The 26,274-nt window shown below is 52.0% G+C and overlaps 1 protein-coding gene across 2 annotated transcripts; it reads left to right on the top strand.

The window, feature by feature from the left end:
• Nucleotides 1–1,728: 1,728 nt before the first annotated feature.
• GTPBP1 (GTP binding protein 1) lies at nucleotides 1,729–24,896 on the top strand. 2 transcript variants are annotated; one of them, XM_084747857.1, is made up of 12 exons: nucleotides 1,729–1,973; nucleotides 4,889–5,000; nucleotides 11,373–11,553; nucleotides 12,077–12,425; nucleotides 16,536–16,659; nucleotides 17,639–17,753; nucleotides 19,061–19,205; nucleotides 19,329–19,511; nucleotides 20,233–20,368; nucleotides 21,031–21,209; nucleotides 22,239–22,439; nucleotides 23,468–24,896. In XM_084747857.1, exons 1-12 carry the CDS (start codon nucleotides 1,782–1,784, stop codon nucleotides 23,558–23,560), a joined length of 2,010 nt encoding a protein of 669 aa, XP_084603983.1. In that variant the 5' UTR covers nucleotides 1,729–1,781; the 3' UTR covers nucleotides 23,561–24,896. The 2 variants fall into 2 exon arrangements, with proteins under 2 accessions (XP_084603983.1, XP_084603984.1); XM_084747858.1 differs by lacking the exon at nucleotides 4,889–5,000 and having other exon boundaries at nucleotides 1,834–1,973.
• The last annotated feature ends 1,378 nt before the right edge of the window (nucleotides 24,897–26,274 follow it).

Below are 26,274 nucleotides of genomic sequence, written 5' to 3'. Positions count from 1 at the left end.
AGTATCTAGGTTGGGTCATGAGCAACTTACCCAGAAAAAAAGGTGGGGCATCGATAACTTATTAAGAAGGAGATGTAGTTCAGTTGGTAGAATGCTTGCCTATCTAACTCTGGGGCTCGTCTCCAGCACTGGTGCTGGGGCCCACCTGGTATCCCTTAGGAGGTGAAGACAGAAAAATCAGGGCTAAAGGACATCTTCATTGAATGGGACATGAGTTTAAGGCCAGCCTGGGTTGCTTGAGACTCTGTCAAAACAACAAGAGCTGGAGAGATGGCTCAGAGTTTAAGAGCACTGGCTACTTTTCCAGAAGACCTTGGTTTGATTCCCAGCACTCAAATGGAGACTAACTCTAGTCCCAAAGGGTTCCAGACCCCATCTGGATTCCACAGGCATTGCACATAGGCGGTGCACGGGCACAGACACATGCGCACGCGCGTGCGCACACATCACACGCGCGCACACGCAGACACACAGGCAAACACTCATACCCACAAAATAAAAATAATAAATGAACCTCAAACAATAACAACAAACCATTAAGACCAGGTTTCCAGCCACCGTCTGTACCGAGACTTGGTGGTACCTATTGAAAATGAGAATACAATCCTGTTATCTCAGATAGATTACCTGAATTCGCAGACCGCGATATTTTGAACACTTTTCTTGGTCAGTACTTCCTATGGTTGAAACCCTAAATTTTCCATAGTTTCTCAGATCGCCTTTCTGCCCCCCCCCGCCCCCCTCCCCCGGTCTCTCTCTCCTACCCAGGACAGCTAGTACTATTAGACCTTGATAGAAACCAGAACTCACCTAACAAAGTCTAGGTTTTTTTTTTTTCGGACATTCGAAACAGGAATTTCAGCCACACGGACGTTTTTGGCCTGGGACTTTCCAGTAGTGACGACTGAAAAAATAACCCACAGGAAACTACCTCCACAGCTCCTTGACCTTTGGCTCAGCTGTTCACCACAAACGTGGTGAGGTGTTCTACACTGGTGTCTGGGCTGTCATTTGTTCACTTAGTAGCTCTCCAAGGAGTCAATGAATGGAGCTCCCTAAGGTCAACGTTTAATTAATTGTCTTGGTCTGGCTGCTATAGTATTACAACTCTTGGAATTAATAGCATCGATTCTACTATAAAAATTGCCTTGCGCATGCCAGCACGCCGGACATAGTATTGCAGCTACTGCCTACAGTCATTTGGCGTGCCAGGCTCATTTTGCAGTTTACTATCTGGGTGAGCAGCGGCCAGACGCGCGGGACCTAGGGAGGGCAAGATTGGACCTTGCCCTTGTCCATCATCCTGGGCTCCAGGCGGGACTGTTTTGCAGTATGATTTGGAAGCTGGCCCCGCCTCTGGAAAGTGAGGAGGCGGTATGGGGGAGGGGACAAGCATGGATGTCTCCTTTCATTGGGTAGCTGTCAAGTCAATCAAACCTCTGCTTCGCTCTCGTTGGCGGGAAGGATCCAGGCAGGTAGCGTGCACGCCGTGTTGGCCCCTCCCGAGGTGGGACCAAGACTCCCGACGTCTATGACATTTGTTGTTGGGGTTTGAGCCTCATTAATTATTCATTAAGGTGTTTGAGAGAGCTGCAGCGATTGGTGGCTGAGAGACTGGGTCACCTGTGTCCCTGATAGAGATACGTGTCACTCTCGGGAGGCGGGAGAAGCTGTGCATAAATTATTCCAACGAGGGGGAGGCGGGGCCGAGCATAAATTAGTTAAATGAGCCAGGGAAGGAGGGCGGGCGGCCGGCTGCGAATTAGCCTAAGTTCTTAAAGATGGCGGCGGAGCGGAGTCGCTCCCCGGTAGACTCGCCGGTGCCGGCCTCGATGTTCGCCCCCGAGCCCAGCTCTCCAGGGGGGGCCCGGGCCGCCGCGGCCGCCGCACGACTCCACGGTGGCTTCGATTCTGACTGCAGCGAGGATGGGGAGGCGCTCAACGGCGAGCCGGAGCTGGACCTCACCAGCAAGGTAGGCCCGGGAGGCGGTGTCGGGGCCAGGGGCACTGGAAGGGGCCGGGCGGTCTCCGAGGCGACAGCGGTCAGCCGGCCGACCAGTGGCGCGGCTCAGTGGAAGGCCAGAGGGACGCAACCCTCCCACCTGCCGCGCTCCGGGACGTGCGGGGCCCGGGCCCACTTCCCGCACCCGGCAGCGTCCACCCAGCCTCCCGCGCACTCCGCTCCCGCCTGGATCGCTGCCCCTTGGTTCCGCCACGTGGAACGGGGCTCCTGAGGCCGGCCGCGCGCCCTGCGTCCCTTGTCCCCGTGTGAGCCAGCCCGCCTTCCCCAGGTGGGGTCCCCGAGACACAGGATCTTCCTCTTCCCGGACCGTCCCGGAGGACCGAGGGTCAGGGTAGCTTGGACAGGGGGCGGATGCTCGCGAAGACAGGTAGCCAGTGTAAAGGGATGAAGGGATGGCAGCCGTTTCTGTTCCTGATCTCTGGAAAGGAAACAGAAAGCAGTTGCCCAGTGGGCGAGAATGATCTCTGAGGAGTGTCCACTTTCCGTGTCCACCCAAAGAAAATAAAAAGATGGGGCTGACGAGATGGCTCAGCAGGTAAAGGCGCTTGCCTCCTAAGTTTGACCATCTCAGTTCAATCCCTTGGACCCACCTGGTGAAGGAGAGAACTGACTCCCACAGGTTGTCCTTTGATGTCCATAAGGACACCCGTGCCACGCGTCGCCTTCCCCGACCCCCGCCTTGTAATACAATTAAACAAACAAACAAACAAACAAAAATAGAAAGATAGTAAACATGACCCGAGCCTCGGAGTGGAGCCACCTCTTGTATAAACGGAATAAAGAAGGGCGTTTTAAAATAGTGTCTTCTGAGTTGTTGAGAAGGTAGGCAGAAATTAAGATCTCACTATTTATGTGACATTGTGGAAAATAAAAAAGTAAGTATAAAATGTAACTGATATTTAGAAGGTGTTTAACATCACTAAAGAAACCGATTCTAACTTGGGGAGACAGGGAGGGCTGGGTTTCCCTTCCAACTCTCGCCTTTAAAAAGGTTCTGTGTGCAACCTTAAGAAAGTTTAAGAAAAGAAAGTTTGTTAACCTCTAAGTTCTCCAGCTTACATCAAGAGAGTATAGATATGTTGCAAAAATTAGAAGCATATGTTAAGACATTATAGTACCAGATGCATATCAGAGAGTAGGTAAATGTTTGGACTAGATAGAGGATGGTTCCCTGTGAGGACTAAAAAGCAGCTGATGGAAGACAGAGCAGCCCCACCCCCTGCCCTTTGTAGGATAATTACAATAGAGATTTTATGGAGCTTTGATGTCTGTGGCCATACTATGCAGAACAAGCCTGATCTCGTCTGCTCTCAGAAGCTAAGCAGGGTCTGTTCCGATTACCACTTGGATGGGAGATTTTATGGAGCTTTGAGAATGTTTGTGACATCTCATGGTGGCACCACTACATAAAACTTGGCTCTAAACTGCAAAGAACCTTTCCCTGCAACCTAAGTAAGCAATCCTCGACTGTTCTTTCTCCTTCTAGTCTCTACTGGGCACTTGGAAGCAAGCTAGCTAACTTCATTTTGTCATGGCGATCCTGTCTCGTGCCTCTAATACCATAACGAGGGTGGCCAAGCTCAGGGAGCCCTCCATCCAAGATGCGGAGGCAATGTAACCTGGGCAGCATCAGGGTTACAATGATGACCTCCCATGAGTCAAATGGGCATGTTAGAAATGGATTGGCTGGGTGTCCGTACGTGGTCAGGGAGCTGAGGAAACCTGAAAACTCAGTGGGTAATTGGGATAGAGTTGTGAGGAGGGCGGTACCTTTTTGACCGATTTATTTAATTGCCATGAGTAAGGAACTGTTACTTCATCATAGAGCTGGGGAAATCCTTTGGCAGTGAGAGAGAGAAAAGAAAAGCTGACCATGTGGAGGAGAGAAGGAGTGGATTGAGTACATGTAAGTCCTGGAGGATAGACACTAGATGTGTGGACCCTCACTTTAGCTACATGTGGGAGGTGAGGCTCCGAGAGCTTCCAGCAAGAAAAACAATTCATGATTACACGGGTGGTGAGGTTCATGCGGAAGTTTTTGTAGAAATGAATGGGTGAGGATAGCTTTGTACTGAGTGTTGGTCAAGCCTAACCTAGATGCTTTTGTTGGTTGTTTTGTTGGTTTGAGACAGGCTCTCATTCTGTAGCCCAGACTCAGCAGTTTTCTTGCCTCAAGCACCCCAGTGCTGGTATCACAGACATGAGCCAGCCCAAATGCTTGGATAGTATATTCTGTAGACTAGAAGATTGAGGTTCAGAGAGGTTAAGTTCTTTGTCCAAGGTCACATAGCAATGACTAGAGAATGAAATCCATGTGCCTAATGGCAACTGCCTCCCCAAGTAAGCTGATACTTTAGGATTTACCCAGCTAGGGTACTAATAATACTAACCTCAGTGGGGGGGGGGGTTGGTGACGAAGACGGCCTTTTCAAGTAGTTTTCACTGTAGTAATCAAGACATCGTAGACACAGTAGAACAGATATCTTCTGTTATTATGGGAGGACTGGGCTGTGGGTGGAGGACGTGGCTGTAAGTGAGCAAAGCCTGTGTAGAGGTACAAAGCACCGCTTGACAGCATCGGACCCCATCATCTCCCTCGTTAGGGACCTCTTGTGAATCAGCGGGAGGCAGGCCGTGCACACCTCTCCTCCTGTGGGTTGTTGCACAGACATCCTCCTTTTCGTACATCATCTGGGTCATATAAGGCTGCTCCAGGAGAGGCAGCAAGCGTATGAGGGGCTGCATAGCTGTGTTCCATTAGGGTGCCCTGGTGTTTGGTCAGGGTCTTTGGTCAGGCTGTTGATCAGCTTTGGCTGTGACACTCCGTAGTGAGTGTGGTCCTAAGGCTGTTGGTTTCTTTTCTAGCTGGTTCTAGTGAGCCCTACCTCAGAGCAGTATGACAGCCTACTTCGGCAGATGTGGGAGAGGATGGACGAGGGATGCGGAGAGACCATATATGTCATTGGGCAGGGATCAGGTGAGCATAGTTTTCCTTTCCTTTGTTTTAAGCAATTATTTAGTGTACACCCACCCCACCCCCCACCCCCGCCACCTTTTCTACTCATGTGTCTCCTGTGAAGCCACACTGTAGTATCTGCAGAGCTGTCTGGAGGGAGGGACCAGGAACTGGATGTCAGCTCCTCCCTTAGTGGTCAGGACAAGTCTGGGGTCCAGAGTCCCTACAGATGCTTCCTCTCCACCTCAGGACTCCTCATTTGCATGCAGGGAATTGACGCTTTAAGCAACGAGACCTCTTGTCTAAGGTAAGGGAGCAAATCGTAGGTAGGTTTAGAATTAATCTTGCTTTGGGTCACTCCAGGTCTTTCTCCCCAGGCCCTGTCTATGGATCCCATCGCTTCCTATTTCTTACTCAGCTGAGAATCTCTGTGGTTCATCTTGAAGCTACCTAGGAAAAGACACTCAGAATTCCTCTCTTCCATCAAGCTATTTTGTTTGGCCCAGACCACACTGACCACTCAGTCTGGATAGCTGTGGTAACAGAGGTCCCTCCTGGCCCCCATCAGATCTGGTCAGGCTTGTAGGCTTGTGACCATTCTGGTTACTGTGCTCCAACCTACTGATTCATTGCAGTGGAACCTCTGGGGCCAGAAAGGGGCAGGTCCCGTGTCAGAGTCCCAGATGAAACCATGGGCTTGACTTTGTCCACTCTCCAGTCACTCGTGCTTTATACCCTCAAGGCCATAACCTACTTACTACCTTCATCTTTATTATAACATCATCTTTGCTGAAATGAAAGCAGAAATTGTTGAGGATTGCTTCCAAGAAGCCCAGGCTGGGCCTTAGGGACAGTTCTCTTTGCTTAGGAGACTTGGAGCAGCACACATAATAGTTCTTAAGCAGACTTGAGTCTGAGCGAGGAGCTCTCACACCCCTTCTAGGAGGCTTGGGGGTGCATGCCTATCATCCTAGTACTCAGGAGGCTGAGGCAGGAGGATAGCCGAATCTAAACCATCCTGAAACTCTCAAAATAAAAGTATAAAAAAGGCTGGAGGTGTAGCTTAGGGGCACTGCTTCATTGCCTAACTTGGGCAGGGCCTGGGTGAATCCTCAGAACTGGGGAGAAAAAATTGTTCTTCCATTATCTAACATACGTGTTAGAGATCTTCTAAAGCTTGATACTTTTCAGAGCTCTTTTGGATGCTTTAAATTTGGTTCCCTGGGCTTGTTGGTTAGCAGCAGAATGCTTACCTGGTGTGTGCAAGACCCTGCGTTCTACCCTCAGCTTTCTTCGGCTTCCCATTGCTGAGGGTAGAACGCAGGGCGTGGTAGTGGTGCACTCCTTTAATCCCAGCACTGGGGAGGCAGAGGCAGGTGGATCTCTGTGAGTTTGAGGCCAGCCTGGTCTACAAAGCAGGTCCAGGACAGTCAAGGCCGTCACAGACAAACCCTGTCTCGGGGTGAGGAAAAAAAGAGATGACAACCAGGGACAAGGCTTAGTTTCTAAATCCTATCATGCCCGCCTTATCTCCCCTCTCCTGCTACCCCTTGGCCAGGGCTCCTATCGCCTAAAAGAAGGCATGGTCAGAGAGATAGGCTAAGAGGTCACTTGTCAAGGAAGGGAGGGAGTCAGTCAGCATTGCCAAGTGCTGCTAGACAGCGGGTTCAGAAAAGGCCGGTCTGCTTGGTGATAAGAAATCGACTCCCTGTCCAAGCTTGTCAGGCACATCTCTTGCCTGCCTTAAGAAGACAAACCACTCATAGGTCACGTCCTGCTTTGTAGGAAACCACATAAAGGTCAGTTTTGACAAGTGGTGGGGCGAATATTTAAAGACCCAGGCCCCTTATTTATTTACTTGTTTGTTGTAATAGGGTCTTGCCTGGTAATCCAGGCTGGCCTTGAATTCCTAATGCTCCTGCCTTGGTCTTCCCAAAAGCCTTAGGCTCTCATTTTCTCCCATCTTTTAATGCAGTCTGAGCTTGGCCATATCCAGGAACTCAGATCTAATTACCCTCCTTTGGAAGGTAAGATGTCAAAAACTCACCTGCCTGTTTCCTCCCGCCCCCGCCCCCCCCCCCCTTAGTGACTCCTTCAGATCTGAACGGGTTAAACAAGTTGAGCGTCAGACAGCACTGAGTCGATTGCAAGGCTCCCACAGGCCAGCTACATCCCCAGCTTCTTCTGTGTGTTGGTGTTTCATCCCTCCACCAGGGCCTTCCACCGTAGCATGGACACAAGGAGACCTTCCTTGGAGAAATCTTTCACAGATAAACACATGAAGACCATGGGGCTGAAGAGATGGCTCAGAGGTTAAGAGCACTGGCTGTTCTTCCAAAGGTCCTGAGTTCAATTCCCAACAACCACATGGTGGCTCATAACCATCTATAATGAGATCTGGTGCCCTCTTCTGGTGTGCAGACACACACATAGGCAGAACACTATATAATAGTAAATAAATAAATCTTTTTTTAAAAAAAGAAAGAAAGAAAACTATGTACACAGCTGGTTGTGGTGGCGCACACCTTTAATTTCAGCACTCGGGAGGCAGAGGCAGGTGGATTGCTGTTGTGTTCCAAGCAAGCCTGGTCTATGAAGCGAGTCCAGGACAGCCAGGACTGTAAGAGAAAACCTGTCTTGAAAAGCCAAAAAGAAAAAAGAAAAAAAAGAAAAGAAAAACCCAAACAAATAAAAATAGGAAACTATGTACACACCCCAGGGGACTATGTGCTATTTCTGTGTATTCTTCATCTAAGGCTGAGACTTTAGGAGCAGGTCAGTAATGGTCCACTGGTTTGGGATCTGGAGCCTTGGAAGTCTGAGTTTTCCTGCTGACTTTTTTCCTTGTCTTAAGATGCAGGTAATACTGAGCTGGGCAGTGGGGACCTCTCTTCTAGAGGACCAAAGTTCCCGTGCAGGTTAGGAGGCTCACAGCCACCTGTAACTCCAGGTCCTGGAGATCTCACACCCTATCGTGGTGTCTTTGGACAACCACACTCATGTGCACATTCCCACACATACATCTGAGTAGAAATAAAATCTTTCAAAATAAGTAATTAGTAAGAAAATATGAGTATCTCGTGGTGTTCTAGTGAGAGTTACATGAGAACTCAGGGTGTGCACTTGGCATGGAAACATTAGCATTAGTGGCGGCGGTTTTTCAGGGTCTTAGGTGGTAGTTGACTCATTATGGGATGCTTTGCTAAAAGAACCTCGGTTGTTTAATATTAAGTCATGACTTGAGACCCCTCCTGAAGGTTCCAGCAGGGAACACTATTGCTTCATTATACCCGTCACTGAAGAGTGGTTCTGTCAGGGAAAGTCGTCCTCTTCAATTAGGCACAACTTGTGGAGGGACACATGGAGCACTGAGAGAGGGAGGGGACACCTGCCTAGCCAGCCACATCAGGCTAATCAACCCTGGTGATCAGTGGAGTGACAGATGGCACAGCAAGGGGCGCGGTGCGGTGTTTGTAGGAGTCAGGAGCAGCCACACCGAGGAGTGGGCGGAGGAAACCACATGCACAGCAGCCCCGAGGCACGGGAGGCGTGGAGGCATGGGAGGTGGGTATTTGGGGGGCCAGACGTACTATAGTCAGCAGAGGAGAATGTGACGTGCAGAGGGAATGGACAGGTTAGGCAGGGTCCAGTTATGGTCCTTGAATGCCATGCCAAAGAGCTGAGGCTTGTGTCCCCAAAGTCCAGCAGCTGCCACAGCACCTTGAGTAGGAAATGCTGTGGGAAGGGTAAGCGAGCTGGCAGCACAGAAATCTGATGAGGGTTGGCAGGGTCTTTAGTAACTGGACTCTGGCTTTTGTCCTTGGCTTTTGTCTACTTCTAACTTGCTAGACAAGGGAAATGTGACCACCTGAGAGCTCCAATGGTCAAGGTGACATTGATGCTGGCCCCTAGCTTGCAAGGCGGCAAGGGAAGTCTGTAGTCGGATGAGGATGGCACTTTCCCCTAATTTCGAAGGTGCTAGAGCTCAGCCGTGCATTTGGAGCCCTTCTGCCCTCTGCCCAGCTGCTCTAACGTGGTTCAGTTGTCTTAAGATTTTCCAGACATTTGAGGACTTAAAGTAGGAAAGGTATTCACCAGAGAATGGTTAAGATGTGGTCCCCGTCCTCAAGATGCATCTGTGTAGTTGGGGGAGCGTGTGTCTAAAAACATCTTTGCACAAGGGCAGGAAGTGGCAAATGCCGGGAAGGCCAGTGCTTGTGCAGTTTGCTGGGTCACTTGCACTGGGGTGGAGCTGATATGGGGAGCCTGTGGGTGGGGGAGGGGCTTAAAGGAGTTGGAGCTGGAAGGCATCCTGTTGGTTCCTGGAAAGTCATTCAGAGATTTTGATGTGAAAGAGGCAGTGTAAGAGCTATGGTTTCTTTGGGAGCTTAAGCGTGTGGGTTCTGTGCTGGGTGGCGCAGGGGAAGACTCAGACTAGGTTCACTGAGACCAGGTATTCAATAGAAGATGGGCCTGAATCAGGCAGCAAAAGAGGGACACCGTTGCGAACTGGAGTCGGCAGGGCCTGACTGGTTATGCTTAGGTGACCAGAAGCAAAGTGTTGTCTTTATTAGGCTGGGGATAGCAAGAGCAGGAGGGACAGCAGGCAGCAGGAGGGACAGCGGGGAAGGAAAAGCGTCTAGGTGTGGAGTCAGAAGACCCCAGTTTACACCGTGGCCCCCTGCAGCCTCCCAGCTCAGAAATAGCTGGTTTCTGTTTACCTTGCTTTTCTTCCTTCCCTCGTCCCTCTTTTCTGTTTGTTTGAGGGGAGCCTCACACTTAAGGTTCTCCTGCTCGTCCTCTCACGTGCTGGGGTTGTCCAGCTGCCTACTCCGCTGTTGGAAGGCTGCAGCCCAGCCTACCTCACAGGTTGCAGGGAGTGCCCAGTGCTTCCTTGGTGCCGGTCATTTACGCCACTGTTTGAAGGGTGCGTGGCTAAGCCTGACTATCAGACTTCTGGGGATCTCATCCAGGCCACTGCGTTCCATACGGAACTTGGAGAGGGTGCCCGGGCTGGATAAGAATGTTCTTGAAGTCTTCCCCACTGTCAAGGTGAGGCCGTAGAAGGAGATAGCTAAGGGGAAAGGTTGGAAGAAGAAGAGCGCCTTTAGTGGGCGGGCTGGCAGATGCTGGCAGTCAGGGCACAGGGGCAGGGGAAACATCAAGAGAATTCTGGCTGAGTGTTGTCCAGGGTTAGCGCCATGCAGTATGATGGGAAGCCACTGGTGACGTTTGGTGACAGCAGCTGCTCTAAGAGTGTTAAGTTCAGCGCACTGGGGACGAACGTCTGCAAGGGTTGGCTTATATTCCGAGTTCCTTGGTGGTCGGAAGAATTGAGGAGAAGCTTGGTAGCTCAGAATGTGAGCAGACCATGAGAGGAGCGGCTTTTCTTACCTTGGAATTGATGAGCTTGGTTTAGGGAACTTGAAGAGGAGGAGGAACAGGAACAGGCTTAGCCTGACAAGGTCCCTCCCTGGATGATGAAACAGAGGACGGTACCCTGCTCCAGGATTTGCTTAGAAGGAACTGAGGTGCTGAGGGAGCGGTGGTCACTGAACCCTGTCCTACACAGAAACACCTGGTGCATTGCTGGCCTTAGACTCTAGGGAGCTAGCTGCTTAGTCTCTTCCTGCCTACCTCCATGTCCTGGGCTCAAATCCTTTTTCCAGCTGTTGACTGTCTCTAAGATAACCTGGGCACAAGCCCATCTCCCTCCATCTTCCTGCCCTCCTTGCTTGCCTAGGGCATTGGAACTTCTCCTTGCTGGGCTCCTGCTTCTGACCTCTTGCTTTTCGCCCAGAAGGTCTTCCTGCCCACCTTGCTCTGACCATGCTGTTGTCCTGCCTGTCCCCCAAGCCTTGGTGCAAAAAGTTTGCTGCCTTCTGCTGTGATACCAGCTTCCACTCCCTTGTCGCTCCCTGACGCCGTTCTGCTCCCCACACACCGTGCATCTTCTTAGGCCCCGGCTTTGCTTCTCTGCCGTGGTGTCTTTTCTCAAGGACTGAAGACCCAGTTTGGGCTCAGCACACCCCGAGCTGCCCTCCACATGCCTGGGCCGGGCTTTGCGTTCTCTTCCTTCAGCTCTACAGGGTAATGCTCCAGTCACAGTGATTAATTTCTTATGCTCCCTCCTTGGGGCTGTGAGCCCACTGAGGGCTCCTGTATCCCAGCACCCAGTATGAAGGTTGGCTTAAGTTCAAGGACAATCTCGTGGATGAATTACCCAGTGCCCTGCTAAGGGGAAGCTTGTGCACTGTCATGCATTAGCTCTGTGTGTACCTGGGCTGTCACTGCGTTTCTGCAGTGCCAGGAGGGAGTCTTTAGGTAGGGTTGAGTGGCTGGCTTATTGGTCAGGACTCCCTCTCCTGCTGATGTCCGGGCTCTTGTCACCAGATGGAACTGAGTACGGGCTGAGTGAAGCTGACATGGAGGCTTCCTACGCCACAGTGAAGAGCATGGCGGAGCAGATAGACGCTGATGTCATCCTCTTGCGTGAGCGTCAAGAAGCTGGTGGCCGTGTACGCGATTACCTAGTCAGGAAACGAGTTGGAGACAATGACTTCCTGGAGGTCAGGTGAGGTCTCAGAACATTTGCAGGGCCCCTGCTACATGACTTGGGCTGACCATGCAGAATGTGGTAGGGCCTGTGGCCCTTGCCTGTCAGCTCTACCTCTTCATAAGACGTGAGAGTGTGGGGACTCGCCATGGCGGTCCTGCTCTGTTTCTGAGTCCCTCTCTAGGTATTCCATCTGGCCTGCGTAGGAGAAGGCCCAGCCATGCCTTCTGAGGCCACCTTGTGGCTCTGTTCAGTATACTATTGCTTGAGGCTAGAAGCTAGAAGCCGGAGAGATTCTTTGTCTCTTTCATGATTTTGTGCCTTTCTCAGCAGTGGGCTTAGGGCTTGGGTGTTAAAGGAGCCATGACTCCTGACTGACTTTGTACTACTCCTTGAGAACAGCTCCAGGAAGCTCCCTCTGCTCATCCAGGAACAGGGAAGTCCGGAGCCAGAGTGCTGGGGTGAGCCTGCGCTCGGGGCCCAGTCTCTGGCTGCGCAATCCCCTCAGGAGCTAACTCACACTGGCTTCATGTCCATGCAGGGTGGCAGTGGTGGGCAACGTGGACGCTGGTAAAAGTACACTCCTGGGCGTCCTGACCCACGGGGAGCTGGACAATGGCCGCGGCTTTGCCCGCCAGAAACTCTTCCGCCACAAACATGAGATTGAGTCTGGCCGAACCAGCAGCGTGGGCAATGACATTCTGGGCTTTGACAGCGAAGGCAACGTAGTCAACAAACCCGACAGCCACGGCGGCAGCCTGGAATGGACAAAGATCTGCGAGAAGTCCACCAAGGTGATCACCTTCATCGACTTGGCTGGCCACGAGAAGTACCTCAAGACCACTGTTTTTGGCATGACTGGCCATTTGCCTGACTTCTGCATGCTCATGGTAAGTGTGGGGTCCCTCAGGAGGGGATCTGAGGTGCTATGCAAATATTGGGGCCTGTTAGTGGGGGTAACATGACAACTTTGGGGTCTCAGGGAGCCCAGTCCTCTGAGCTCTGTGGTCTTCACAGGTGAGTATTAGCCTTTCTCCTGCAATTAGAGCAAGGAGGGGACCTCTCAGTATAAAGCAAGGTATCTCTTGCACATTTCATTTTTGAAGAGGCACAGAGGCCTTTTTTATTTTTATTTTTTCTTTAATGCCTTCCTGAGCCTTGAGGTACTTCCAGAGAGTGACCCTCAGGGTAGCACCCTCTGAGATCAGTCTGGGGAAGAAAGGAAAAGAGCACGTCAGGCGCCAAGGGCAGCGTCAGCAGGGGATGAGGTGGTGTCTTCAGGACCTGGGAGGGAGATGTGGAACCATGTTCAGCCCTTCAGGGAGGCTGCTATGGGCCTGGCCCTGTGCTCACCTGGTGGCACGCACAGTGGGAAGCAGGCCTTCCTGGCCCTAGGGTTCCCAGAGAGCTTATGATCAGGTGTTGGAGCAGCTCGCGTGGGATGTCGCTGAAAAGGAGAAGGGCAGGGGCATGGCTTGTGTGTGCTCTGCCGAGCTTCCTGTGCTTTGTGCACAGCTTGGAGGGAGAGACGTTTTCCTCTCCCAAGTCCTTTCAAAGCCCCTCCGCCCTCCTGGCTCCTCGGCTGTGTTAACAGTGTGGCCAACACAGGCATCTGCTCCTAGAAAACTTGCTCAAGTTGCTCCACAAACAGGTTCTGAGGCAGCCTCCAGCTGGAGTGGAGAGGGCTACCCCCCGCCCCCCCACCCGCACTTCTTGGGACCCCAGCGTTGCTCTTGCTTCTTTAAACCTTCCAAAGGGCTGTCCTCCATTCCCTTGACCGCGGAAGGCTGCCGTACCAGCAGGCACGCCTGCAAGTTACATAGGAGCCGTTGGGCTGTGGCTATTAAGAAGGGTTTGGAGGGTGAGGAAGGTGGCGCAGTGGGTGTGGGGGCTTGCCAAGCAAACCTGGTACCCTGAGTTTGATCCCCAGCACCCACATAAAGGTAGGAGAGAACCCACCCACTTCACCTAGTTGTCTTCTTACCTGCTACATGTGTGACCACTACGTGCATGTGTGCGTGCACACACCAATACAAATTTGTAATTTTAAAAAATTTTATGTATCTGGGTGTTTTGCCTGTGTGTCTATGTACCACATGGGTGCCCAGTGCCTATGTGGTCAGAAGAGGGTGTCAGAGTCCCCAGCAATTAGATTATAGCTAGTTGTCAGCTGCCTTGTGGTTGCTAGGAATTGAATCTGGGACCTCTGGAAGAGCCACCAGTGCGCTTAACTGCTAAACCGCCTTTCCACCCCCAATAACAATAATTTTTAAAAAATCCTACCCTTCAGGTGTTTTGTTATTATTTTATTTATTTATTTATTGAGGCAAAGTTTCTCTGTGCAGCCCTGGCTGTCCTGGAACTAGCTCTGTAGACTAGGCTGGCTTCAAACTCAGAGAGCTATGACTGCCTTTGCCTCCCCGGTTCTGGGATTAAAGGCATGTGCCACTGCCACCACCACTATCACCACCTGCTGTATTTTTTGATCATGAAGGGTTTGGAAACCAACGTGTGTGTGTGTGTGTGTGTGTGTGTGTGTGTGTGTGTGTGTGTGTGTGTTGTAACTAACTAGCATGTGTAATAATTTGCCACTTGTGAGGTCCAGGGTGTTTTTGTGCATGCATACAGCGTGTATGAGCCATACCGTATGGTCAGCATTTCCTGGAGAACACTTCCTATTGTACCAGAGCCAAGGCATGTTCCCTTATCGTGTCTTTGCTAGAGACTCAGGTTGTTCATACAGTAAACAGCATTTCCTAACTGAGCTGTAATGAGTAAGGGCAGTGACAGGATGGATAGCCTGCACCCCAAACAGATTTTTCCTGTCACTTTTAGGCCACCGTCCATTTATTAAACCTCTGTAGACAGCAGACAGATAACTGGATGTGGTGGTGCCTCATGCCTAGAATCCCAGCCCTTGAGAAGTGGAGGCAGGAGGATCATGACTTTGAGGCCAGCCTGGGTTACATACTTGTACCGTTGCTTTTTCTGTTTTAAATAAATAAATAACAAAACCAATGAGCTTTCATGCTACTGTTTCACAGAGATGAATTCCCAAGGAAAAATTAATCATAGAAACCAATAGAGCACTCTCAGCTCAGCCTGGGCCCATGGCGCCAGTGGGCTCAGCCTGGGCCCATGGCGCCAGTGGGCTCAGCCTGGGCCCATGGCGCCAGTCGGCTCAGCCTGGGCCCATGGCGCCAGTCGGCTCAGCCTGGGCCCATGGCGCCAGTCGGCTCTGGGTGGGAGGGGAGTGGCCGGCAGTCGGCTGGGGGTTCCCTAAGTCCAGCAGGCAGCAGCCAGTCAGGACCCCTGTGACCTCCGCCAGCAAGTGAAAGCTACACGGTGAAGATGCCCTGGCATGTTCAAAGTCACACACAGGGGTGGTGGTTTCTCTCACAGTTGTGTTTTAGTAAGCGCTCACCGGCAGGGCACGAAAATAAAAGGCAATGAAGAAGGCCCACCTGATGGCTCAGTGGGTGACCCGACAGCCCGAGCTGGAGCCCTGGAGAACCAACTCCCGAGGTTGTCCTCCAGTCTCCCAAACCCACCGTGGCATGCCTAACCACCACCACCTGCACACACACACACACACACACACACACACACACACACACACACACACACACACACACACTAGCCTTCTTTTAAAAAGTAATTTCTAAGACCATTTTACTATAGCCCTTGCTAGCCTAGAACTTGCTTCATAGATGGGGCTGCCCTCGAATTCACAGTGATCCACCTGCCTCTGCCTCCCAAGTTTTGGGATTAAATATGTTTTTTAAAAGGCACAGAGAGCCTTAGTAGAAAGTTTTCATTCTTTGTTTCCTACCAGAGGCAGCCACTGTCCTTAAGTTCTTGGTGTCCAGCCAGAGACACTTTTTTTTAAGGTTTATTTATTTTTTATTTTCTGTTTATGAGCATTTTGCATATGTGCATGTATTTGTACTATGTATGTAGTGTCCTTGGGCCAAAAGGGGGCATAGGATCCCTTGGAACTGGAGTTTTGGACAGTTGTGAGCCACCGTGTAGGTACCGAGTCCTCTGCAGCCATCTTTCCAGCCCCATAGGTACTCTGTACTCATACTGGCAAGTGCTCCATTATGATGTCAAACGTCAGATGACCCTCTAAAGCAGAAGTGGTCTGCCTGCGCACAGCTGTGTTAACTGTAGGCAAGGGTGTCAAACTGAATGCACTTTGGGGAATGTAGAAGCCTGTGTTTCCCAGACTGCTTGCTGTTATTATTGTTTACAGGATGCCTCTGGTCTTTTGTTGGGTGTTTGTTTGTTTGTTTGCTTGTTTTTGTTTTTACCTGATGCATAATCCTGATTCCCTTCTGAGAAGACAAATGTTGTCTTCATAAACACCTGACCTCTGCACCTTTTAAAAAAATTTTTATTTATTTACAATGTATACAGTGCTCTGCCTGCATATACACCTGCACACCAGAAGAGGGCACCAGATCTCATTTTAAATGGTTGTGAGCCACCATGTGGTTGCTGGGAATTGAACTCAGGACCTCTGGAAAAGCAATTAGTACTCTTAACTTCTGAGCCATCTCTCCAGCTCTTTTGCTGTTGGTTTGATTGAGGTTTTTGTTTGTTTGTTTGTTTGTTTCTTGTTTCGTTGGTTGGTTTTGTTTTGTTTTGTTTTTGCAGTACTGAGAACTGAACCTCTGGTCTGTGCTGCAAGGCAGAGTCTACCTCTGAGCTACAGCCCAGCCCTTTGTTTACTTTTTTTTTTCTAGACAGGGTGTCACTGAGTTTCCCAGGCTGGCCCAGAAGGTTCTTCGTAGCTCAGGCAAGCCTCAAACTCAGGCTTCTGAGAGGCTGGGGCTGCAGGCTTTTGTCACTAGGACCTACTTTTCAGGATAAGTCTCCATTACCAGAGTTTGGTTAAATGAACTGCACCCAGCCCAGCTCTTACCCACAGGCTGGGGTCCCTGGGCCAGCCAGCAGCAGTCTGTCTTCCTTGTCCTGACAGTTCCTTTCTGGGGCAGGTGGGCAGCAATGCTGGCATCGTGGGGATGACCAAAGAGCACTTGGGCTTGGCATTGGCACTCAATGTACCTGTCTTTGTGGTTGTCACCAAGATTGACATGTGTCCTGCCAACATCCTTCAAGGTAAGTGGAACAGCTGCAGCAGCCTCTGGGGTTGCCCACGCTGCATTTCTGGGTGGCCTGCTTCGGAGCCTCAGCCCAGCACTGACTGCATCCTTGTCTGTGCGAGATTAGCCTCAGGGTCCATCAGCCCAGTCCTCTACTTCTTCTCCTTTTTACCTCCTTTTTGTTTTGTTTTGGTTTTGGTTTTCCGAGACAGGATTTCGTTGTATAACAAGAGCCCTGGCTGTCTTGGACTCACTCTGTAGACCAGGCTGGCTTCAAACCCACAGAGATCTGCCTGCCTCTGCCTCCCAAGTGCTAGGATTAAAGGTGTGTGCCACTGTGCCAGCTGTTCTTTTTAGCTTTTGATCTAAGCAAAGCCTAGAATTATCTCTGCTCTTTTTCCCTCCTGGTTCCAAGTACAGGATCTACAGAGTTGGTGCCCTCAGCGGGCATTGGGATGCACCACTGAAGCAGGGAGTCTGGTGATAGCTGGCCTGTGGCACACGACTTTAATCCCAACACACAGGAGGCAGAGGCAGGTGGCTCTCTGAGAGCTCTAGGCCAGTCTGGTCTATAGAGTGAGTTCTAGGACAGGCAGGGCTACATAGAGAAACTCTTGTCTTGAAAAACAAAACACACACAAAAAGAGACCTTTATAAAAAGAAGTGGGGGGACCTTTATAGATTTGTAAATGCCCAGGATATTCCCAAGATGAGACCTCCCAGGAAGCAGAGCATTGTGGGAAAGAACATTGTCCTCAGGAACCCAGGTCACTTGTCTGTATGTCTAGACTCAACGGCCTTAGAGTCTGTACTCTAGCAGCATGGCCCCCTCCAGCTTTGATCCTCCTTTTTGCTTCTCCAGGCATTGTGGCATGTAACACTGGTCCGTCTGTCTGTCTGTCTGTGCATCAGTATTGAGTGCACCCGTCTTACCCTGGAAGTCCGGCCAGAAAGAAGGCTGTGTTCCCTAATTCTGTTCCATTTCACCCTTTAAGAAACCCTGAAGCTGCTACAGCGCCTGCTGAAGTCACCAGGCTGTCGGAAGATCCCTGTCTTGGTGCAGAGCAAAGACGATGTGATTGTCACAGCCTCCAACTTCAGCTCTGAGAGGTGAGGAGGCTGAGCTGAGGAAGCACCTGCCTCCAGGCAGGCACCCTTGCCAGTCAGGCCACAGAGCCAGGCAGGCAAGCATGATCTCATGGGCATGGCTGGAGGAAATAGTCGGCTCTGTCTTCACACAGCCTCCCAGGCCAGCAGTGTTGCTCAGAGCCTGTATTGGGTAACTCACACTCTGAATTACTGGCCTCTCGGCGGTTGGAGTCCCAGTTGGGACATCAGCATCCTTACCTTGGTAATGGGGATGTTTTAACTTCCTGGATTCGCCAGGGTTCTCTAGAAGCACAGACCCAGTGGAAAGAATGAACACTACATGGGATATGTTAGCTTGGTTTACATGATAGAGCTGAGTACTCCCAACAGCGGACCTCTTGGCTTATTTTTATTTTTTGTTTGATTGCTTTTTGAGAAAGGATCTCTCTGCATAGTCCCGGCTGTCCTAGAACTCACTTTGTAGACCAGGCTGGCCTCAAACTCAGAGAGATCCACCTGCCTCTGGCTCCAGAGTACTGGGACTACAAGCATATGCCACTATCTGTGCCCAGTGCTCTGAACTGACCACTCCTAGGGGAGTTGCCATCACCAAGCATTCTAGGGGCCTCCTAGGGTTCTGCCAGCCACTACCCTGCCCACCTTGGGAGAAGGGCCTCCTTGCTTCTTCCCAGAAATAGCCTCAGCCCTATCCAGATACTTGCTTCTTAGTGGGTTCTAGACCCAGGCACGTTGGCAACAACCCTCATGCTCCCCCAGAGGGTGCTTGAGCACTGGAGGTCATGAGTATAGAAGCCTGTGCCCAACCGGTGGGACAGTCATTTCATGACTCACTGACTTTTTATACTATTTCTCAAAAGCTCTCTAATCACAGGTCAGTTTGGCGTTTATGCAACAAGTCTTTTCATTGCATAAGTGCTTATTGAGCATTGTTGTGGCAGGCTTTTCTTCCACATGTTAGTGCTCCTGGATTCAGATGTTGATTTGAGCATCCTCCAGGGCTCTTCAGCTCGTTGCTCCAAGGCCATCCTTGGATGACTGTTCCCTCCTTTACCCAGGCCTTGTTGGGAGCCACCTGCCTCCTGACGTGGTCTGTGCTCTACAGCATCTGTACAGTATCATGAGGGGTTATGTTTCAGGGGTACAGCCCCCACACCCCCCTTGGAGTCCCTAGCCTGTGAAGGCACTCAGGAATGTGGAGTTCCTGGTGTCAAGACAAGTCACAGAGTAGAGCCAAAGGGACAAGGTGACTGCCGAGAGGTCTTGGCTGCCCGAGCACCTCTCTTCCTTATTTCTTCTCTTCCATTTAGGATGTGCCCGATATTCCAGATCTCCAATGTCACAGGTGAGAACCTCGATCTGCTCAAGATGTTTCTCAACCTCCTGTCGCCCCGAACCAGCTACAGGGAGGAAGAGCCTGCTGAGTTCCAGATAGATGACACCTACTCTGTCCCCGTGAGTGCCTCTGGGTGGGACTGACTGCGCAGGGTGGGTGGCTGCTGGGCACCTCCCACTCTAGCTGAGGAGTGAGTCTGCAATAGGAATGGTCATACTAGGTTGGGGTCTTCTGCTCGGCAGGGTGTGGGGACAGTGGTATCCGGGACCACACTGAGGGGCCTGATCAAGCTGAATGACACACTGCTGCTGGGCCCAGACCCCTTGGGCAACTTCCTGTCCATTGCTGTCAAGTCCATCCATCGCAAGCGCATGCCTGTCAAGGAGGTACGGGGAGGCCAGACGGCCTCCTTTGCACTGAAGAAGGTGAGTGAGGATAATTCCAGAAACTCCCCTTGAGCTCTAGGTCTGAGCCAAGTCTCTTCTCTCTCCAGTTCTTGTGCTATACTGCAAGGTGTGGGCTACTGACCCTGTTCTCACAGAGGAGGCTGAGGTTCACCGCGACATAGTGACCTTTCCAAGCCAGGAAAGTGCCTGTCTCCTGAGCTCTGTTCCTCCTCCTGTGGCCTGAGCAGTTGTCACTTGCTCACAGTGCAGTCAGAGAGGAGTAGCCCTCCTGCACATGGCACCATCCCTCTTAGGGTTAGGATGGGTGGGATCTGTGCCACATACTCTTGCCACTGGGTCTTCCATCTCCTGGGGTTTGGGGCTGAGTGCTAGCTCTGGGGTCACCTTCCTGAAAGCCAAAATGACTGGGGGAAATGGGGTATGGTTCGTCTTGTCCAGTGGTCAGGTTATGCTCCCTGATTCCTTCCCGAATGCTTGCCTGCCTGTGCTCCTGCCCATCCTTTAGGGCCAGGCAGCTGGGCAGCTGAGCTCCTGGGCAGTCTTCGTGCCTCAGTAGCAGCGTGTAGCTCGCTGCTCACCACTGAGGCTGCCTTGTGCTGCCTGCATTCGATGGTGGTGAGGGGCAGGGCTGAGTTGGAGTGCTTCCACTCGTGCAGAGATGTCTTGATCTCTAGGTACAGGCTGGGTAAACCTGAAAGACACCATGGCCCTTGAGCTGTGTTCTCTTTTTTCCTTTCAGATAAAGCGCTCATCCATCCGGAAAGGCATGGTGATGGTTTCCCCACGCCTGAATCCCCAGGCCTCCTGGGAATTTGAGGCTGAGATTCTTGTCCTCCACCACCCCACCACAATTAGTCCACGCTACCAAGCCATGGGTAGGTGTCCGAGGTCCTGCCAGCCCCAGAGGTTCTGTGCTGGCACCCTCCCAAAGGAGCTCCCGCAACCTAAGCCCAGTGCTTCCGACTCAGGCAAGGCAGCGCTCTGTCCATTCCTGCAGTTCATCCTCTGAGCAACACTAGTTGCTCAGTCCTGCAGATGCTCTAAGACCCAGGCCTGTCCGCAGGGACCTTGTGTGCCAGTATTTGTTTAGCCAAGGTTGTTGAGCACAGCTGTGTGCCTGGTGGTATAAAAGTGATAGGAGCAGGGGGCTGGAGAGATGGCTCAGAGGTTAAGAACAGTAGCTGTTCTTCCAAAAGTTCAATTCCCAGCAACCGCATAGTGCTCACATCCATCTAGTATGAAATCTGGTGCCCTCTTCTGGCCTGAAGGTGTACATGCAGATAGAGCACTGTATAAAAAATAATTTTTTTTTAAGGTACTAGGAACAGTCTGTGGGAAGGCATTTGTGCACACAGAGGCACTCAACCTCTGCCACTTAGGCCTTGGAAGGGGAGAGATAGGGAGGAGGCAGATTCAGATCTGAAAGTAGGCTGCCCTGCTGTATCTGGCTCTCAGAGCGCTTGTCCTGCTCTGGACATACAGCTCTAGGCTGAAGGCACAGGGTAGGTCATGCATGTCCTGACTCTGCTCTTGGCAGTACACTGTGGGAGCATCCGGCAGACAGCTACCATTCTGAGCATGGATAAAGACTGTCTGCGCACAGGAGACAAGGCCACTGTCCACTTTCGCTTCATCAAGACCCCTGAGTACCTGCACATAGACCAGCGGCTGGTGTTCCGGGAAGGTCGCACCAAGGCTGTTGGCACCATCACCAAGGTATGATGGGATAACTTCACCTGCCCAAGGGCGCTTCAGTTTGCCACAGCCCAGCAGCCATGGTCACCACAAGCTCCTCTTGGGCGCCCTGGAGTGGTCTTTGCTTGCCCAGGATCTGTCCCTAGGCTTGTCTTGAGCTTTGAAGGCTGTCGTGAAGGAAAGAAGGTGGCGTGGGAGTAGGATTCTCCTCCATAGCAGGCAGTGGGACAGTGTCTGGGGAGCCAGAGTTGGCCTCTGAGGTGCCTGCTACCCCTGGGTCTTGGGATTTGCTTGGATTGTGCCTGAGGCCTTCCCACAGCCTGGGAGATCCATTTGGAGTGAGTGCTGGGTATTAAAGGTCATCCCATGATGCTTGAGTTGTTTTTTTCTGGAGCACACCTTTTGCCTGCTGTGGACCATGATTTTGGGTAGGACTTTTGGTAGAGGATTGACCCCTGCCCCATATAGAGGCAGACATGGTGCCTTTCGTGTCTGCCACTGGAATGATCCTCAGGCTGCCTTTTCTTCCTGAGAAGCTTCCCTCTGGCCTGTCTTTGAGCAGCTGGGCTTCTGGACAGTGTGGTAGAGGCTACAGCACCCACGGCAGTGTCTTGTGGAACCCTGCCAGTCTTCCTCCCTGTGTCTTTGAGATCGAACTTGGGCCACAAGGAACATTCTGAGCCAGTTGCTCCTAGGTGGTAGCTAGTTTATGATGTCGGACAGGCGTTTGTTTTGTTTCTTCAGGAGCCTGAAGTTTTGGCATGGTCCAGAGCAGCTCTGGGCAGCCCAGACCCTGGCTCGGAAGCTGCCTGAGGGCAGGGTGGCAGAGGCTCAGAGAGCTCTGCAGGAGTTGCAGCTGGGCCCAGAAAGGGCTGGAGCCTTTCCAGGCAGGGAGAAGCAGGGCAGGGCATCGAAACTAGTCCTATGGTCCTGGCCTCAGAGTGGGCATGGAGGCCTCTTTGCCCTGCCGTCTGGGATGGCCCTTTCTGTCGTCTTCCTCGTTGAGGCTGGACAGAGAACCCTGACCTTCTCTCTGCTTGGCCCCCACAGCTCCTCCAGACAACCAACAACTCCCCCATGAACTCAAAGCCCCAGCAGATTAAAATGCAGTCCACAAAAAAGGGTCCCCTGAGCAAACGAGAAGAAGGAGGTCCATCTGGTATGTCCGCAGCAGGAGCCCCCCCAGCCGGGGATGAAGCTTCCTCGCTGGGGTCTGCACAGGCTTCCACATCCAGTGGTCTCCAGCCACAGGTAAGCAGAGCCTCTTACGGCCTCTGGCATGGTGGTGGGATTGGCAAGGCTGATAATCTAATTGGTCCTGATTTGCATTTGGTTTTAATCAAATAAAACAGAATAGAAAAGTGTCAAGGTTCCCCTTTTTGTTGTTTTGATTTTTGTTGTTGGTTTTTTTCTGTTTGTTGTTTTTTTTGTTTTTTTGAGACAGGGTTTCTCTGTGTTAGATGTGTCTGTCTGGGACTTGCCTTGTAGACCAGGTTGGCCTCAAACTCACAGTGATCCGCCTGTCTCTGCCTCCCAAGTGCTGGGATTAATGATGTGCACCATTGTGCCCGGCAATTTTTTTTAAAGGTAGGGTCTCACTCTGTAGAGCAGAGTGGCCTGAAATTCATTATGTAGGTTAAACCAGCCTTGAATTCAAGGCTGTCTTCCTCAGCTTTTCTGATGCTAAGATCACCCCTATGAGCCACCACGCCCAGCCAAGGCTTCCCCTTCATAATAAGGATATATGTGGGTGTGCTGGTGCTGTTGGCTGAGCTCCCACACCCCTGAGAGACACTGCCTGAGAGGCTCCTCTTTCACCTCTCAGCACGAGGTCGTGGTACCGCGTGTGCGTCATTATATTACTTACCTGCCTGGTCTATCCAGTTCTTTCTGACCTAACAGAGGTCTAATACCCCTCTCCCTGATGCCTGCCCCGTGTTGTTTTCTCTCTGGTCTTGTTGGGATAGGCCTCTGTATGTGTTACAATTGCACAGGACTATGCCCACTCTTTTCTGCCCCCTCCCCAATGCTCCCTCCCTCCTTCCCCCTTGCAGCCCCCTGCCCTAATGTGGTTTCCGGGCCCCTGCCAGGTAGCAGTGATGCTTGTTGACTTCTGTTCCCTTTATGCTTCTGCCCAGCTCCCCTGCCATGAGCACACATCTCCATGCCTGCCAGGAGGACCCCATTTCCCCTTGTAAACTCCTGACCAGGTTAGGGCTGCTGCCTGGCCCTGCTGTAGAGGAGCATCGCTTCTCAAGTGCCTGCTTTCTTTCTTTTAGCCCAAGCCCAGCAGTGGGGGCCGGCGACGAGGGGGCCAGCGCCACAAGGTGAAGTCCCAGGGGGCCTGTGTGACTCCTGCCAGCGGCTGCTGAATGTCCCCCTGGTCCACTTGACCACCCATGGGATCCTCACTGCTCACTGGCCACTGCTCACCAGCTGGGCAGAGCATCTTTGACCGCCACCCACCCACTCCAGCCCACAGCCAGAGCATCCTTGTTGCCACACCCCCGTTTTGCAAGGGGGATTGTAATTTATAAGATGAAGAGGGACCAGATGTCCAAGGACTGACCATCTCCCACCTGCCTTCTTCCTTATATCTTTCGTACATCTGGGCCCTTAATTTCTATCTTTTTATTATATATCTCGTGTGTGTGTGTGTGTGTGTGTGTGTGTGTGTGTGTGTGTGTGTATGATGTAGGAGGTGTGTGCAGGAGTGCAGCTAACCCTGTCAGTCTCCATTTCAGTCCTGGCTGGCCACCAGCCTCTGAAAGCTGACTGCCTGTCTGTCCTTCCATCGGTCTGCATCTGTCTCGATGAGATCCTCAGGAGGCCAGGGCACCTGTCCTCCCTGGCCATTTGCCCATTAGCCAGAAGCCCCTCTTTGGAGCTAATCTGGGTTTAGCAGCTTCTGCCAGAGCAGGGATCCCCTAATCTACGATGTGGGGAGTTAAACAGAAAGTGGTGGCCTCCCCTATTTCTCTTTTTCCCTCCTAAGCTCCCAAGCAGGTAACTCTAAATGCTCTTTAGTGGCACTTGTGATGTGTGGAGGGCGTGGTGACTGCATTGTAGGACTGCCCACCCTGACTCTTGACCCTTGCCCTGGATCCAAAGACCTGGGTGGGCTTCCCCGTGGAGACAATCCTGGGCTTGCCTGGCTGGCCCTAGCTGCTCTGGCTTCTGTATGTGCTGGAGGCTCTTCCTGTTTCCACTTAGATCTCTGGCTGAGCTCAGCGTGGGGGACTAGACTGGGTCTGAGTCTTCCTGCAGTCGGGTTTTGGTGAGGGAGGTACTCCTGAGTTGAGCCAGGACTAGAAACCCTCCTTCCCCACCTCACCCCAACACAGCTGCCATCCCAGCAGTGAAGGGCCTGAGCCCAGATGCCCCGATTAGGGTGTGCAAGGGCAGGTGGCAGTGCAGACTTGTAGGCCATCAGAAGGCCAGCCTGCTGCTAGGGTATGGTGGGGTGGGCCAGGCCAGAGTGGACAGAGTGCTGCACCACGACCTCAGGCTGGGGTGCTCTCAGCCAGGACAGACGCCCAGCTGGCTGGGTCCCTCTTCAGCCCCACCTCCCCACCCAAGCTCTCTCGTCCTCTGCTCCTGACTGCTCTTACCTCCCGTCCCTTCCTTCTAGCTGTTTCTAGTTACCACTGCCCCATGGCCATGAACTGACCAGACCAGCATTCACAATAAAAGTTTGTTCTAAGTTGACAGTGTCATGTTCCCTGCTCAGCCCTCCAGGTGGAGGTGCTGCCACGGGGACACTGTAATTCTGCCTGCCCTGTGCCCCTGATGGCACCTGAGGGGAACAGGGCGTCTAGGAGCCCCACTTTGAGAGTACAAGTACTCCACCAGCTACTTTGAACCGCACTTCCCTCATACAAAGCCCTGCCTTTGGGTTGTGTGGACTCACAGAGTGTGAGGGAGGCAGGCTGATCACAGCCTGCTGCTGCTGCTGCTGCTGTTGTGGGCGGGCTTGCTGACTCCACGCTGCACATTGCTGCTGCCGCCACTGAGGATGAGGACACTAAAGCTCAGGGAAGGGCAGGCTCCGGCGGTGTTAGCTCCTGCTCACCGTGCAGCCCTTGCCCAGGCAGCTGGAGGCCAGTCCCCTGACTCCCGCTCTTCTCACCTGTTCTTTGTGGCTCTGGTTCACCCGGGCCAGTGCCTTTGTAGTAATGGGACTACAGTGTGGCACATGGCGCAGTGGCAGCTGTGACTTCCTATGCCCTGGGCCACAGCAGAGCCCATCTCATCTTGACTGTGCCCCGTAAGCATCAGTGGTCACTAGAACTGTTGTGTTCAGGAGTCATAGCTACCAGGCTAGCCTCTGGCCTTCAGGGAGGTAGATCTGGGTATGGCCAAGGGAGCTGACTGGACTCCGTGTTGAACTGTCATTAACAGGGACTATAAAGATCCCTGCAGCACTTAGCCCTTTCAGTTCTCCACTTAGAGAAAATACCAGCCCATTTTTAGTCAATAAAGAATAAACTTGTTAACCCATCAATCTTGCAAGTGCAAGGAAGACCCAGCCTTTTGTATGTGCAACTTCTGTTGGCAGCTTCTTTCTAGGACTGAGGCTGTGGGGTGGGGTGGCCAGATCCTCACATCACACGTCGGCATCTGTTGGGGCTCATTGATGACGATATAACAGGAATGTGCCATGGTACCGGGTGTATTTGGCTGAGGTTGGGCAGGGTTAGGGAGAGAAGGGTGTGAGGCTCAGATGCCGAGAGGCCAGGGGATTGGAACGGGCCAGGTAGCAGAAGCACTGAGCCGTAGTGGTGTGTGGCAAGTTACAGGGCTGTTTGCTGCCCAGCGACGTGTCTTATGGAAAGGAGGAGCACAGATCCAGTGTCCCTGGGCTCTGGGCCAAAGCTCTGGGCCACCTTGTACTCCAGCCAGTGGCCTCTCCTCCTTGCTGACCAGTCCCTGCTTTTACTTCCTCAGCCATGGCAAGGACCAGCTCTGGGCAAGATGCCATGGTCAGTAGGAGGCTCCTGGTGAAGGGTCGCCCTGAGCTGAATCTAGGTAGCCATCAGGGTGTCTTCCCCAGGACCTGGCAGGTCCTGGCTGCCTGTGTTTAAGC

Source organism: Acomys minous (genome assembly GCF_964271855.1).
Source record: "Acomys minous genome assembly, chromosome: 12".
Lineage (NCBI taxonomy): Eukaryota > Metazoa > Chordata > Mammalia > Rodentia > Muridae > Acomys > Acomys minous.
Note: the sequence above shows the minus strand (reverse complement) of the source record. Positions and strands in the feature narration are given on the sequence as shown.